The sequence below is a fragment of the Trifolium pratense genome, linkage group LG5 (assembly GCF_020283565.1).
Source record: "Trifolium pratense cultivar HEN17-A07 linkage group LG5, ARS_RC_1.1, whole genome shotgun sequence".
In the NCBI taxonomy this organism is placed as follows: domain Eukaryota; kingdom Viridiplantae; phylum Streptophyta; class Magnoliopsida; order Fabales; family Fabaceae; genus Trifolium; species Trifolium pratense.
The window spans coordinates 11773787-11790896 of NC_060063.1; the positions used below are offsets into that span (position 1 = coordinate 11773787).

The window sequence follows — 17110 nt, forward strand, 5'->3', positions numbered from 1 at the left end:
CATTTGCCAATAGCATGATCCCCCTATAAAAATATTAGGAATAAAAAGTGTTAGAAAAATATTATTAAATATAAGAGTAAAACAATATACATATAAAAAAGTACGATAAAAAGTATAACAACAATGAGATGGTAAAAATGGTGGTTGTTGTAGAAAATTAATTGATTGATATACCTTTATATAGATAGATATATGAAAGATGGTTTTAGAGATGCATCATAATATTAAATAAAATTTTGTGTAGTACAACCATGTGATCAGACATATTTAATTTTATTTATGAATGAGATGAGATTAAAATTGATTAGTAATTGATGCTAATTTTAAGGAATAAATATTTTAAATATTTTCATTTCATAAGTTTTCATTTAATTTCGTTTCTTCAACAATAGTGCATAAAAGATTTTTTTTTCTTCTTGTAGTTGGATGTTAATTTGATGATATTTCATATTATTCTATATATTACACAATTTTTATTTGTTTTGTTCTCAAGTCATATTTTTTTTTGTTTTCTATAAAATAGATCCTAATATGTATAATAATAAAAATTAATTATTATATTTTTCATTATATATTTCTCATCCTATTTATGAATTTTTCACCATTTTTATTTATTGCCATGTATTTCTTATTATATTTAATTATTAATTTATTTATCTACGTATTTATTAAATTAAATAATTTTTATTTAGACAAAATATAAAAATAAATATAGAAGAGACCACTTATTATTAATGTATGAAACTCAAAAAGTGGTATTACCATTGGGGCAAAATATGTATGAGTTGCATAAATATGATACCCAAAGTGGTAACACGTTTTCTTTTAAATCTAAAAAAGGGATTTGCTTTATTGTTTTAGGTAAGTAGTAACAGTTTTTCTTGTATGATGCTCTAAATAAAATAGAAGTATCCGTGAAAAGGCAACTAATTGCAACAGGTAAGTAGTAACACGTTTTCTTTTAAATCTAAAAATGAGATTTGCTTTACTGTTTTGGTTAATACTACCTTTATTGCTAAAAAATTATTGAAGGAATTATTTGGATTCTTTTCCTTAATATATTTTAATTTATTGTTTAAAATATTATTAAAGGAAATAATTTTGGTTTCATTTCCCTTAATGTATTAAATGTAATCCTTAAATTAAGAAGGAATGGATTACCATATGAATTTTTAAATTAAATTAAAACCATACATAAATATAATTGAATTGAAATGTTTATATAATAAAAGAATATTCTATATTCAGAAATTTTTGATATATTACCGAAAAAAAAAATCAAACAATTTTGAAATAGCATTTACTAGCTAATATGCTATAATAAAGATTATCCGTTATTTTTTAAAAGTTTTTCATATAGTTTGATGAATATTTTGGGTACAAAACTACAAATGTCAAACAATCTTATGACACATTGTTTTGTATATTTTTACGGTACATTGTTTTATATTTGATTGTTGTCAAATATATAAACATTTTTTTTACAAAATATATAAATATAATTTAAATATGCAACTTTATATATATATATATGGGGGCTGCTAATTTAGACCCAGTTGGGTCTAAATTAGCAAGGTGCACCTTTTGAGTTGGACAAAAATACCCTTTCTTTTTTAAAAAAAAAAAAAAAAACATATTGGCGCTGATCCAGTGTCGCGCGCCTACCGCAAGACCACCGTTACAGACCGTTGATTTCCATCAGACGGCCAAGAGATGATCTCATCATGGCTGTCGGATCAATCCGACAGTCCAGATCATCCATCTCCATGATAAGCCAGCGCGGGCACCACACTAGATCTGCGCCTGGAGAGAGAAAATTTCATTTTAAAAAAGCAGGACACGTGTCAACTGCTGGGTGGTTGGCGTGTTTTTTTTTTTCATTTAATAATTTAAACTCAATTATTTCTTTGTAAATTAATTTTTTATTTTTTTATTTTTATACCAAAATTCATAATTTTTTTTTGTCTACAAATAGAGACTTGGTTCGTTTGATTTGGACACAAAAAAAAAACTCAATTTTTCACTACCTTTAATTATCTTTATATAATACTGTGAAACCATTTAGCTGGTAGAATGGTTTCACAGTATAACTCTCTGAAACCATTTTACTGGTAGAATGGTTTCAGTGAGTAATTTCTTAATTGTTTGCTTCTGAAACCATTCTGAAACCATTTAGCTGGTACAATGGTTTCAGAGCGTTGTACTTTGAAACCATTTCACTGATAGAATGGTTTCAGGGGAGTTGATTTTTAATTGTTTGCTTCTGAAACCATTTTACTGCTAGAATGGTTTCACGGTATAACTCTCTGAAACCATTCTTCCAGCTAAATGGTTTCAGAAGCAAACAATAGTTTTTAATTACCGTTTTATCTCATTTAATTAACGAAAAATAGTTTCAGGTCTCAAAAAATTTCATAAAATATACCAAAAGTTCCAGAATATTATCTAATATTTTATTAGAAACAAATAAAAAAACAATTAGTTTCAGAGTACAAATCTATGAAATTATTATTATTATTTGTTAAATGGTTTTAAATAATCAGCGGAATTTGTGAAAATAATTTCATGACTTGAACTAGGGAGAGTGAGGTACACAAGAGGGTTCTAAATAATTCATAGTACTTTACATAAAATTTTGGAAATTTTTTATGGAATTATAATATTTTTAATTACCTTTTTACTCATTTAATTAACTAAAAATAGTTTCGGGTCTCCAAAAATTTCATACAATATACCAAAATTTCCAGAATATTATCTACTATTTTATTATGAAAAAATAAAAAAAAATAGAGCCTCCCTGAGGCCGCACGCGCCCCCACGCGCCGCCGGTGAGAGTGGGCGTGGGCGACGCGCACTGTTCATCGTCCCTCCCACCCGTTTTACGCAGAAACGGGTCGTGCGACCCGGTTTTTTTACCCGGTTCGATCTCCCTCAATACTCAACGAAACTCGACGTTCCTTATATGGATTTTGATCGTTTTTCAATTTTACAAAGGTTTCCGGTATTAGTTTTTGAAATCGGTATTCGATTCGCACGTAAAATGAGGTCGAAATTTGGAAGAAATTTAAAAAATGTAATAGTTGTTGTTGTTGCATGGGGGGCGCGAGAAGACATGGGGGCGCGCTATTTTATGATGCAAATTACATACATGCCCCAGTTGCTCTATTGTTTCAAAAAAAAAAAAGGGTATTTTTGTCCAACTCAAAAGGTGCACCTTGCTAACTTAGACCTAACTAGGGTCTAAGTTAGAAAACCCCTATATATATATATATATATATATATATATATATATATATATATATATATATATATATATATATATATATATATTACTATTAAGAACCATGTAAAATAAAAACTTACTAAGAGTGTGTATTTAACTTTGGGCACATTGAGTAAAAAAAAAACTTTGGGCACATGTGTAATTTAAATATTGTTTTATATTTGTCATTACTATTGAAATAATTCCAATCCTCCCAACAAAATGAAATTGTGAACTTATTTATCAAAAAAAGAAAAAGAAAGAGTATTATAGTATAGTCATATAAAAAAGTATTATAGTATAGACATTTTCAATCTTTACATTACACAAAATATTGGATGTAGTTCATTCAAGACTCATAGAATGACGGGTGTAAACAAAACTTTTGCACATTTTCGTTAATTCATTACTTCAAATACTCATACATGTTTCCTTTATAGGTGTGATGTCAACGAATTCACATGTCAAATTGATAGGTTGTCAATTTGTTCATTACACCTAAAATCAAGAAATTTATTCAAAAGGTTAAATAAGATTCGGACCACCACTTTTCTGAAAGCATGGTTCTTGTCTTCCTCTTTCCTTTCAAATTTCGTACGTAGGAGATCAAGACACACCTGTATATTACCTATAAACACATATGTATGTAAAAAAAACAACATAGGTATTCGAAAAAAAAGAAGTATAGGTAGAGAGAAAACAATCAAGAATAAAGATGATCAGAAAAGACTACAAACCTTTAAAGAAAGATTCTAATATATGATCAAATATTTCTTTCCAAAAGCTATTGAATCTGCATAAAAATTTGAATAAGAGAATGGTGAAACAAAAGAAAGGATAATTGAAAAAAAGAAATATTTGAAATTTAAAAAATGCAAATTCATGCCAATATATAAATTAAAATGAGAAACAATAAAAAAGCAAGAAGAAGATTTAATTTGTTGAGGCAGTGATATAAAAAAAAAGAACTTGAGGCAGTGAGCTTCAGAGCATGATTTAATTTGTTGAATAAAACTTTATAGGAGACTCACTATTTATAGCTGTAAAATAATAACATAAAAGGTAATAATAATAATAAAAATAATAATAATAATAGAACATAATAGTAGAACATAAATATAGAATGTTGCTATAATTTATATTTGGTATAATCCAATTCTTTAATGCAGTTTTGAAAGAATTGTAAATCAGTAATCATATTTGATCAACAATCATACTTGATCAACAATTTCCAAATATATGCGTGTGTTATTTTAGTTAGCACATCTACTATTTGGGAGAAATAAAAAATAAATACAAAATAAAACGCATTTAATTACCATTATATACAAAAACTATCATTAATATTATTAGTAAAAATTGATGCGATCCTTAATAATAATAAACGATAACATGATATGGACAAATCCACTATTAAATGGTAAATTGATGCGATCCTTAATAATAGTAAACGATAACATGATATGGACAAAATTGAATAGGGGAATGAGTAATCGGACAAATCCACTGTTAAATAGTAATACCCGCTCATTTTTGACGGATTTGAGAGACCCATTTAATAATAATAAGAATTGCACTATTAAGAATACCATTTAATAGTAAATTCAGTAATTGCATCAATAAAAAAAAAACGTGAGGAATTGGAGAGATAAACGTGAGGATAATAAGTAATCATGATAATAGCTGTATCATTTAATTGTAATATACGTACTTTAATATATATACTTTAATCGGGATATACTTTAATATATATACACTAATAGCTGTATCATTCAGTAATTGCATCAATAAAAAAAAACGTGAGGAATTGGAGAGATAAACGTGAGGAATCTATAATTAGTGTGCAATTAAATGTGAGGAATGAGGTTGAATGAGGAGAGGAGAGAGAAAGAGAAATATGTCTGGCTTATTACATATTATAGATTATAGATTTTAATATTGATCACATTAAAATAAAATCTAATGACCTAGTGGATATCGTATATGAAACGAAGCTAGTAATCCCGAACGAAGGACGGTATGCTAGAGCCAAGATGAGACAATTAAATTCAGTACATGAGGTCTTAGTATAGGATTAGAACGCACGATAATTTCTACCTGACAGAGTTATAACTCATTAGAGACACACATGGCGACTTATGACACACGAAGCCACTAAAGTAATGATACCAACGTTTTTAACAAAAAAAAATGTAATTTTACCATAATTAGTATCCTAACATTTTTCTTAAAATATCTTATATCTTCGCTCGCTTTTCCTCCTTTTCATTACGATCCCTCCCCTTCGTTGAATCAAAGATACCCTTAACCACCGGATACTTGTCCTATCCTATTACTTATAAAAATATCACAAACAAATATCACAATTCACAAACATGTTCGATATTTTTCCTTTACGGGGCTTCCTAGTTTCTAACCTTAATTATATAAAGGTAAATTATTTTGATCCGTACACCGTAATCCAATCCACAGTTTTCTCCGCATCTCTCTCTCTCTCTCTCTCTAAAAATCCCTTTTTCCACACTAAAAAGCCTCTCTCTCCCATCTCTCTCACCATTTTCTCTCCCACCACCAAACCAAACCAACCCAACCCAACCGGCCACAACAATTCCCAAATGGCCAGTTTCATCTCAAAATCCAGAACCCTAATTCCCAATTACATGTCAATAACCCTCCGTCATAGATCCTCACGCGCCGCCACAAAAGGACAATTATTCGAAATTGATACATCTTCAACAACATCATTATCAACGGAGGGTGAACATGAGATGACACTGAAGCTGTTTGATGAATTGATCCATCGAATTTTGGTTAAAAAATCAACACCTGATTGGTTACCTTTTGTTCCTGGATCTTCTTTTTGGGTTCCACCTAGACCTACTCCTTCTAATGTTGTTCATTTGGTTCATAAGATTACTGATGCTGAAAATCAATTACCTTTTTCTAATGATGAATCTCTTTCTTTTTCTTCTGTTCGTGGTTGGCCTTCTTCCAATTACTTCATAAAAGGTAGATTTTTTTTTTGAGGATTAATTTTATTGTTTTTTGCTTTATTGTTTCATGGGTCATCAGAATTTTGCTTTAATTTTAAGTTAATTAAGTTAATTTTTTTTTGTATTGGATTTGGGCATTTGTGGGGGAATTAGGGTAAAAAGAATGAAGATTTATTTTTTTATGAGTGGAGGTAAATTTTCTTTAATTTTAAGTTAATTGAAATTTAAAAGTTTTTTTTTTTTGGTATTGGGTTTGGGGATTTGTGGGGGAATTAAGGTAAAAAGAATGAAGATTTGAGATTTTAGAAATTTTGATTTTTTTTTAACTTCCTCTTAGAAAGTTAATGGCTTGGCTATAGATTAATGATATAGATAAGGATTAGTTGTTGTTATTGATTAGAAAATTAATTGTAAGTTTAAATTGATGGTTTTTTATTTATTTAGGTTGTGGAGTTTAATTTGTTCTTTTGAATTAATAAGATTGAATTAGGAGGGTGATGGAATAGGTGGATTCTGTCAGAGACATAACATAAGCTATTTGGTGTTAAGCATTATGTTTCTTCTATGATGAAAAATTCTTTGCTAAAAGTGGTAACTGCTAACTCTTTTTTATAACAAGAATATAAGGTTGTTTTTAAGCTTTGAAAAGGAAAAAGATTTCAGGATATGGTTGCTCTTTCTGTTTGTCAGAAAAGCTTAAAAAACTGTACTTTTAGGAATACTGTCTAATTCTGTGAAAATATTTGTACTTTTTATTTTGGGTTAAAAAGACATCAACAAATAAACAAACAAATTCTATCTCTAATTGGATACAACCTTTCAAATAGAAAATACTCATAATATTACTGCAATTAGTTTAGGGTTAAGTTTTGATTAGCTTGTAGGGTATGGTTGTGTCATTTTCCTGAGGAAAACATGAAACTTGATTCTGAAAATAATGCAATTTGTGTTCTATAATACTCCTTTCCCTTTATAAATTGTATACTTGTTATGGGATGGATCAGTATGTACTCTCTAATTTCAGTTGAGGAATAGTTATTTCACTTGTTAGCATACAATTATTTGTTATTTAAAAAACGTGTGTATAAAATTGTTGATCTGATTAGCTCACTGTAAGACTAATTATTTGACATATGGCCACTGCAAATGAAACAATGAGTGATACACTATAATGATTTTTGAGCTCAAACTGTTTTGTGTGCTTGTCTTTGTGACTTCAGGGAATGCTCATGGTGGGGATAGTGGTGTGGAGTTGAATTTCCCAGAAGGGATGGAGGGGCCAGTGAAAGTGAAGGTTTTCACATTTCCAGAAAATTTAGCTTCTTCCGAAGAGGAAGAAGGGTGAACTATAACTTAGCTCACCCAGTTGCTGTGGTGAGGCAGCTTATTCTTTAGCTTGGAAGTTTATTTTTTGTGTGTGCTTTTGTTTGCTGACGACATTATACTAGCTGAAATCATTGTTTGTTGACGGGCAACATAGGAAATGATAATGGGTTTCAAATCAAAATTAAGAGAGAAGGGGATGATGAGGGAGATTTTCAAGTTTCCTATGAGTGTACTAATTTTCTAACTCATATCTTTATACTTTTTATTTACAACTTCCCTTTTTTTTTTTTTTACTAATTTTAATGCTAGCTTTTGAAAGGATATATGTATAACTAAAGGGGAGTGACGAGATTAAATGTCATGAAAAATATGACGATGATAATTTTAAAATGTGTATATGCTTCATTCTTTCATCTTATATTGCTTAGGCTATGAGCCTGTTTGAATTGACTTATTTGAACTTATCTACTCTACTGACATAAGCACTTGTGATACAGTTTGGGAGAACTATGAAAACAGCTTATGACATGTTCATAAGCTGTTTTCAGCTTATTTTCATAAGCTCTCCAAGATAGCTTATGAAAACAGCTTATAGCTTATATGGAAACAATTTATCTTTATTTTATCTTGTGTTATAAAAATAGGTTATACACAAGCGCTTATGCTATAAGTTGTAAATTAAGCCGCTTGGATAAACAGGCCCTATGTCCCTCCTTTTTTAGTTACTATGTAAACTAATGGTAACCAGGAGAAGAATCCAGTTCCTCTATAGTGAACTAAATTTTAGATATGCTAAAATATTAGCTTTTGATTTTCTCATCAACAGTCAAATATATTATCCTTTAAAGTATAAAGTGATAGTTCACTCTAGAGGAGTCAAATCCCTTTCTCCAATAAACCTTGAGCGCTTATTTGAGTCGCATTGCTCATCTAACATGGGTTTTAGATACTTTTTGAAGGAAAAGAAACTTCCCATACTTTCGGTAGCATATAACACCTAAAGAGTATTACTTGTGATTATATAACCCGAAGGTAACAAACATCCTTAGCAGGTTGAAGTTCCCGATAAAGCATAGTTTGATACATAAACTTTATAAGATTTAAATTTGTTAAAAACAAATGTAAAGATAAAATCCATAAACAAGGAAAGATTTCAAAATCCTAAATTATGAACAAATTCTCAGGTCAAAAACAACCCAAACGCTCCTAATCTATTATGTGTCACTGTGTCCTCCTTTCTTTGCAATTTAATTTTACTACTCAATTTTGTGAATGGTGCTTTTATTTACTAACTTGGATCACATTTGCTAAATCTTATAAAAAACAATCCTAGTCCCATTATACACAATTGTATATGGTTATCTTCATGTATCCACAGAAATACTAGTTACTACTAGTACAGTAATTTTGTATTATAGGACAACAGAAATATGTGTTATCAATCTTAGCAGACGTGTCTATTGACGTTACAAGTCTTTCTGTAAATTTACAAGTCTTTCTATTGACGTTATCAATCTTAGCAGTAAAGGGTGCTGTATTGTATTTCTTTTTCCAAACTACTGTGAAATGATTCTAAGTTTGATGGCAGATAAAAGTGTGCCTATTTTATCATGAATGTCTTGGGAAATATAAGATAGATAAAATACAATACTATAAGAAACTGAAAAAGTGTCAACAACTGCATTGTGTCAAATGTAATGTTAACAAGATTGTGTTATCAATATTTCTGTTTTCAAGCATATTTCAAATTTCATTATGTCTAATTTTTTGTTTTGGAAACTGGTTACAACTCAAAATGAAAGAGATCTATAGTTTTTGGTGATCATATGATTTTTCTGTTCAGATTGTTGCATTATATATTGAGTATGATTGTACATATTTGCATGTCCATCTATATAATACCATCCTAAGCACTAATTATGTAGGATTTTCATGGTGCAGCCTAAGCTCGACGAGAAGTCCAAAAAAAGTGAGGAAACAAAAAACTAAGCTATTTGGAGTTTGAGAAGGGCGATGCAAGCAAATGGAAATTTCTGCAGATGCAAGCACTGGTGATAGTTCTGGAATTAACCTTCTCACTCTACATGGTCTCGACTTTGATCTGTTTAATCAGTATATGTTGAATATTTGCAATGTTGTTATTATGTTGAATCATTGTAGGGTGAAATGTATGTATTTTATGGAACTAATAAAGTTAAAGCTTGTTGGAGTATTTCTCGGAACTAGCAAGCACACCCTCAGTTTAGTACATATATTATGTTGTAAATATATCTATTACTAATAAACATTTCTTTGGTTACTTGTTCCTACAATTGATTGACTTGCACTATTTTTAGATAGGGTGTATGTGTGTTAAGGAGTTAGTTTTCCATTGAAAGGATATACAGAAAGCAAACATGTTTGGTTAACGTAATTAAGTGCGAAATGGGGTTATTTGAACTATGCTTGTTCAGTAGGATTATTTTGTCTCTTAAGATAATACCAATCTGATATAGAGTGTTCTTGTCAAAGTTGCAGAATGTTATGTGTATGGATCATACGATGGTTCTTTTAAAAATGTGAGGAAAAGTGAATTAAGTAAACACTTCTCTGGTTTGGTACATTACAGTGATTGAGTAGATATATTAAAAAAAAAATGATACTTGGGCTAATTTAATTGATAATAATGCAATTTTTGAGGTTTTAGGATAAACTTTAGGTGCATTTTTAGGTGCTTTTGGTATGGTTCTTAACATAAACTATGATTTCGTCACAAAAATTGAATTTTATGTTAAGGACTAATACTGAAACCACAGCAAATCCTGCAAAAACAAAATTAGGGTATATTATCTGAATGGATTAACGATTCCCACTGTCCCTGTCTACTATCCAGTGAAACAATAGTCAAGGGAACGGGATTGATGGAATCAGCGGGGAAAGAAGACCCTGTTGAGCTTGACTCTAGTCCGACTTTGTGAAATGACAGATGTGTAGGATAAGTGGGAGATGGAAACAACAAAAGTGAAATACCACTACTTTTAACTTATTTTACTTATTCCGTGAATCGGGGGGTGGGGCGTTACCCTCTTTTTGGACCTAAGATCAACTTCGGTTGGTCAATCCGGGCGGAAGACATTGTTAGGTGGGGAGTTTGGCTGTGGCGGCAACCTTAAGCAATCAATATGACCAGAAGTTAAGTTTGCTATTTTGTCTGTACTCCTATTGGCTACATGGTAAATGTGATGAAACAGACCCTGCCCTCCATTTTAGAGCACAGCTTGCAGCTTGCCAAGCTTCTTCCAAAGGCCTATTATCACTAAGAAGTTAATAAAATCACAAATTAAGTTTTAAGCACTAGTCACACTAAATTCACCCATCTTGTTGCTAGACCAAAATCTTGTATCATCCAAATGAGGAGCAAGAATAGCTAGGATCTTTTTTAAGCTTTCTCTAGGAACCAAGCTACCAAAATCACTCACTCTGCAACCACCATTGTTATCCACCATGTCACAGGCCTTCCAATATTCAGGTCAATTCATTTATCCTCCTTCCAAACATCAACATTATTAGTCTTACCATCACCAATATAACGACAGTGTTGCGTATAAGTTGTATTTGCACTCTCGATATCCGATAGATTCGTCGGTAAATATAACTATAAAAACCAGAAGCTCAAAAGATTTTTACAAACACGGTAAAATCCTGCATTAGCAACTGCAACTCCACTGAAGTTCCAAATAAATTTTTATGATTTTGTGTCATCATAGCACAAATTCCATAGATTAATTCCTCCCCTTCAAACTCATTCAAATTCTCAACATCCTTCACCAAACTATATATGACTAGTGTACAAAAGAACAATGGTTTGTAACAGGGAATACTTTATCTAAGACAAAATTCAAATTTAACCTATGTATACTAAGAGTAGGATATATCTAGGTAAATAATATTTTATCTAAACAAATTATTGATAACTAAAAAAATTAAATAGTATATTCACTAGTCCACAGTGAATTAAAGAATTCCAAAAAGAAAAAAGAGACAAACTCTACATTAAATTGTAATTTCCTTGTGGAGGCAAGGAGTTATGAGGATAACTAGCCACAGGTAAAGGATCACCAAATGGATTATGATTTCCCATAATTTGCAATTGTTGAGAATGAGGTTGTTGCTGATGAGGAACCATAGCCATGTTATAATTTTGTTGTTGTTGTTGTTGTTGTGGATACATCATTTGTTGTTGTTGGAACATCATTTGATGTTGCTGTTGTTGTTGATTCAACAATGCCAATTGAACATTTGTTGGAGGTGCTATGTTCTTAGACATTGCAAATGGATCATGTTGATTATAATGATCAAATGGATTTTGTACAGTTATTTCTTCATGTCCATAGCCTGCATTTTGAAGTTGAAGTTGTCTCCGCGCGCTTTCATCTTCGTATAAGCTGTCTAGTAATAGTTTGTCAAAACCGCCGGCCTGATACATTGTCGTCAAAATATGTCATTGTAAGATTTAAATTGTGAAGTCGAAGACCTTTTTTCTGAATCGTGAATCAAATCTTATTAAGTGATTGAAATTTGTATATTAAAGAGACAAACCATTCTGCGATCCGGTGCTTGACTGGTATGGTTACTTGGTGTCGTAACCAATGCGAGTTCCCAACCAGTGGTTCCACCAATGTTACTCAAAGCAAGATTGTTTGAATTATTATTTCCTACATAAAATTTTCAAAACCTTAGAATTAAATCAAGTATCAAACAATAAGTATACCGTAATTAATTGTAAATTTCAGTTGCAATCGTTGCGATAGAAAATATTGCAGATGCTACATTGTGTGAGGTCATTGCAGCATGAATTTGTTGCGGTTTTTTACGTGTTTTTCAAAACATTACAATTGCATTATGATGTGATCACCAACACCGTGTCAACCACAATATAGTGGTTGCAACGTGATGCAGTCTGCAATTTTAAACTATCAGCATCTACAAGACAAAATGTATTAATGACTAAAACAATTTTTATTCCTTGATCAATGTCAGACAGTTACTCTAGGCCTTACCACCGGGCGGTATGATTGCAAGAGCCATGGCATTGTTTTCCTCCAACTCTATAGCTCTAGGATTTATTTCACTCAGACCCTACAGTGGATAGACCAATATATATTCCGTCAGGATAACATCACAATCGTGAACACGCTGTTAGTCATATAAAGACGATAATAAAACATACCAGCAAGTCATCGGTACCGTTGTCAGTTGATATAAGTGGAGGAGGCTCAACTTCTTCTTCGCTAGGCTGTGTTTCTTCCTCAGGTGATTCTTCTTCCTCTTTGACTTCCTCTTCTTGTTTCTCGGTTTCTTGTGGCTCTTCGGGTTCTTTTGGCTCCGGTTCTTCCTCAGGAGATTCATCATTTTGCTCATACTCCTATGTTACAAAAAGTTACATATTGATTCATTGAAGTTCATATTCAAACATGAGTACTAATGCAATATAATGCACAAGTATTGTACAAGAATATTGATTTGATTATCACTTTTTTTTCTTACCAATCTCTTATGCATAGATCCTGATTGAGGTGCTTCTTTGATATATTCTTCCATTGTGGCAAGAAAAGATGGAGGTGGCTGTTAATTGAATTAAAGAGCTTCATGAGTTTCTTCGGATCATGGTATCACATGAAGTATATGCTAAGAGTCTGTTTGATTCGCAAAAAAATGAAGGTACTAGACATGACAAAAAGATGTTTGAAGTTTGATTTGAAAAGTGACCACAAGACCAAACAAAACCTCAAACAAATTTGTCCATCAAACACGGTACAAGATAAAAAGTTGTCCAGTAACTTAAAGGTTTGTCGTGTACTTATTCTATTGCAAATTAAACGGACCATAAGAAGCAAATGAACCTGTCTTAGGGTTGGAAACTGAAAATTCTTAGCAAGGTCCAAGCCTTTGCAGTATTCATAAAATTCGGCAAGATTTTCAGCCTACATAGCATAAGAGAGAAAAATCATAAGTTCAAGGATTATTCTTTAAGAGAATCTCATTGAGAAAAAAGATTCGATCCATAATGGACAACTATAAGAATATGAGCATGTTTGGATGCACTTGGAAGACTATTTGCGATAACTTATGAAAACAACTTATGACATTTTCAGAAGCTGTTTTCAACTTATTTTCAAAAACCTTCCAAAATAGCTCATGAAAATAGCTTATAACTTATACAAAAATAATTTAACTTTATTTCACCTTTTGTTATATAAATAGCTTATACAAAAAGCCTTTATCATGTTAAGTGCTTATGCTATAAACTGTAAATTAAAGTTGTTTATCCAAATAAAGCCTCTGTTTAAGGAAAATCATCATTACGAACCTGTTGGCCGGCTCGTTTATATACATTTAAAGCCTTCACTGCTTCATGTCTTGAAGTTTCAAAAAACTGCAATTTTCATAAGTACAATTTCAAAATTAAACTAAACTAAGAAAATAGAAAATTAAACTAAAATAGAGCATTACCATGTCCACAAGATTAATGATTCCATCATTGAGTGCACAATATATTTTGAAGCTTTCTTTCAATACCTAAATAACATTGCCAAGAGTAACAAAAATATTAACAAAATTAAACGCAAGATTAAGTAATGATAAGACACAAGATTAACAAATATGCATACCAAAGCCAATGCATATTGTACTAGATAATTGGTATAAGCACATCCCTCTGGCTGCAAAATGCCAAAAGAAAATCAAATGTTACCTTAAATTCACGAAAATATAACAATTTCGATTTCTTGAGATTATGCGCGATATGTTAAATTGCACATACCAAATTCAAGTTGTTTTGATTGGCTCATACCTGACAAGCAATAAGACGAAATAAAAGTTGTTGCAAAGCAGGTAGTTGCTCCAAGAGATCGTCATTAGCCAATGATCGAGTTCTACTATGTGCCTGTCAAACCGGAAAGTTAGCGATATTCTAAACACGATTTTTTGAAAAATTTGGATGTAAATATAATAAGGTAAAGCACAAACTTTAGTTGCAGCTGGCGATGATTTTACTAAACGCTCGGATTCAATGTCATATTTAAGGACTCTAAAACATTCGAGTCTTTCTTCTAAAAATAGTGCGTAGGTTCGAACCCATGCAGAACAATCCCAAGCTGCACAATGAAATTCAACCGATTAAGAAATCAAGCGGTTAATATGGAACAAGTAAAATAGTTGCAATGAATATTCCGAAGAACTTACCTTGAGGGCTTGAGTCATCTTTGAAATTAGATATTTGGAGAATATGTCCCCTGCGCGCGTAGTTCACAAGCTCTTCTCGAAAAGTAGGATCGCCTTCTCTCAAAGTCCTATGAATCACTATCAATGTCTTTATAGCAACCTATAGATTCATTATTCGGTTACAAATGAATGTTATAGGGTGAATAATATTCAATCTCTAAGCAAAATTTGTGCATAATATCTCTCTCTAAATCATATAGGGCGATATGATGATTAATAAACATGTCATATTTGATTAGTTTTGCACGATTCACACTAGGTGAGTAACTAGCTCGTATCCTTTGTAGTCTCCGGTGAAATCTCATTCGTTGGATTGAAAATTTGAACCATAATCAATATCCAACGACTAAAATTTAATCGAATGAACAAAATGAAGCATATGTAACAAAATATTTGGCATAAATATTGAAACACATCAAATTTTCTGCCATGACATTAAAATTATCGAGTTCTTAATTTCATTTAATAAGTTCTTACTATCCAACTTCGTGTCTTTGCAAGTCTCTTGGAAAGTTTATGAATGCAATATGCCACGTCCGCGCGTGGTTGGTGTGCTGATGTTGCATAGAAAATTTCTGCAACAATGAACAATTCATAAGGCACATTGTATATATTAAAATCAAATATGATCTAAATCTTATAATTTATCATTATATGGAAATTGTTTTTATATTTACAACCTTATACATCTATATAGCATGAAAACTTGTGTTAAACAAATTTCATGATGAAATAAAATATATATATATATATATATATATATATATATATATATATATAGCATCATTTGTATTCATAGAAGAAATTGAGAATGAATAATGTGGTATCATATCAACTTACTTCTAACATGGCGTTCCTTTGGAGGATATTCAACATGATTGGTAGCTTTCACAATGGCAATATCCAACTCCTTCAAAAAAAAATGAAAAAAGAAAAAAAAAATTGATGGAAATATATGAAAAGATATTGAAATCCTTAAAAAAAATAGCTAGAGATTCATATACATACACAAATATATGCATTGTTTTAAATATTGGTCACGGCCAAAGAATTGTGGTAAAATACAACTGAAATGTCAATTGTGATCGTGGTAACATAAAAAGTTATGATGTCAATGACCAAGATTGTGGTTGCAGATATTTATTTAAAACCTTAACAATATTTTCATGCATATGTATATATGTGAAAAATGAGGAAATTAAACTATGATGTCACGACTCAGATCAAGGTCGCCGACGTTTATTTAAATCCTTAACAATATTTTCATGTAGATGTATATGTGAAAATGGGGAAATGAGATTACCTTGTATTCACTATTGACTTTGGCAAGGCCAACCTTGGTGGAGTCCTTGAGAGCTCCATAGGCTTTTCTAAAGCTTGTAAATGTTCCCATAAAATGTGATTGTTTTTATGATGATTTTGATGAAGGAAAGAGAGAAAGAAGAAACAATTGTGTCTTTGTTTTTTTGTTCTATCTATGTAAAGGGTATTTTGGTAATTTCACATTGTGTTAGGCTTAACTAATTTATGAATTTTGATGAGAGAATCAGGTTACATCCTATGAATAGTTCTTTAGAATCAAATGGTTGATTTCTAAGAATAGTAAATAGCGGATTCTGTTTTTTTTGCAACTAAACTTTTACCAAAATACCTATTATTAGATTTCACCTTGATAGAAGGATAATTTGAAAATTTATTGAATTTCAATTTGACAATAACTATTGAAATTCAAGATAAAAGTATAATCATTTCCTTTTTCTTTTTTTATTTCATCATTCAATTGATTTGATTTTAAAATTACATTGTGATCAAGTTTTCTTTGGTAATGAGACTCAAATGTATACTTGCTTATTTTTATTATTTGGAAGAAACCATGCGTCACTCTCTAATTCTATTTAAGAAATCCTACATTAAATATGGATATATTTTTTTTTAGTGTAGATTTGGTATTACGATGATTTTGTAAAATTACTTTGTAATTGTAAAATTACTTTGTAATTTTTATAGAATTACGAAGACTAACTATGATATCACATGTCATCATACCAATATGTGGTTGGGTCGAGTTATAAGGATTCGAGTATTTTAAGTGGTCAGCATTTGATCTATGATTCTTGCATATGATAAAAACTTGGTTAAAAGAGAAGACTTATCCTGTGTGATTAATATATATCGCAACAAAGATTAGTCACTACAAAATAATAAATATTTTGTATCTATAACATGATTATCATCAATGGTGGAGTTAGTTGTGGTGGTGTTGTGC

The 17110-nt window shown here is 30.8% G+C and overlaps 2 protein-coding genes across 3 annotated transcripts; one reads left to right on the forward strand and one right to left on the reverse strand.

Annotated features, from left to right (window-relative positions):
- Window positions 1-5631: 5631 nt before the first annotated feature.
- On the forward strand, window positions 5632-9880 carry LOC123885212. Of its 2 annotated transcripts, none has more exons than XM_045934485.1 (3): window positions 5632-6271; window positions 7476-7629; window positions 9507-9880. In XM_045934485.1, the coding sequence occupies exons 1-2, from the start codon at window positions 5638-5640 to the stop codon at window positions 7598-7600; spliced, it is 759 nt and encodes a 252-aa protein (XP_045790441.1). In that variant the 5' UTR covers window positions 5632-5637; the 3' UTR covers window positions 7601-7629; window positions 9507-9880. The 2 variants fall into 2 exon arrangements, with proteins under 2 accessions (XP_045790441.1, XP_045790440.1); XM_045934484.1 differs by having other exon boundaries at window positions 5637-6271; window positions 9523-9880.
- A 1491-nt stretch (window positions 9881-11371) lies between these two features.
- On the reverse strand, window positions 11372-16754 carry LOC123885041 (putative clathrin assembly protein At5g57200). The gene is made up of 15 exons (XM_045934263.1): window positions 16148-16754; window positions 15685-15754; window positions 15322-15419; window positions 14806-14944; window positions 14590-14717; window positions 14414-14506; window positions 14232-14282; window positions 14074-14139; window positions 13931-13996; window positions 13464-13544; window positions 13108-13185; window positions 12791-12985; window positions 12621-12699; window positions 12160-12275; window positions 11372-12037 (listed from the first exon to the last, which is right to left on the reverse strand). Exons 1-15 carry the CDS (start codon window positions 16235-16237, stop codon window positions 11609-11611), a joined length of 1779 nt encoding a protein of 592 aa, XP_045790219.1. The 5' UTR covers window positions 16238-16754; the 3' UTR covers window positions 11372-11608.
- Between the last annotated feature and the right edge of the window lie 356 nt (window positions 16755-17110).

Bases quoted from the DNA above. Each gene is read 5' to 3' on its own strand.
- LOC123885212 (XM_045934485.1), top strand. From the start codon at position 5,638: ATGTTCGATATTTTTCCTTTACGGGGCTTCCTAGTTTCTAACCTTAAT. The intron at 6,272-7,475 runs GTAGATTTTTTT...TTGTGACTTCAG, and splicing joins TTCCAATTACTTCATAAAAG to GGAATGCTCATGGTGGGGAT.
- LOC123885041 (XM_045934263.1), bottom strand. From the start codon at position 16,237: ATGGGAACATTTACAAGCTTTAGAAAAGCCTATGGAGCTCTCAAGGAC. The intron at 15,755-16,147 runs GTAATCTCATTT...TTTTTTTTGAAG, and splicing joins AAGTCAATAGTGAATACAAG to GAGTTGGATATTGCCATTGT. The intron at 14,945-15,321 runs GTAAGAACTTAT...ATGAATCTATAG, and splicing joins CAAAGACACGAAGTTGGATA to GTTGCTATAAAGACATTGAT.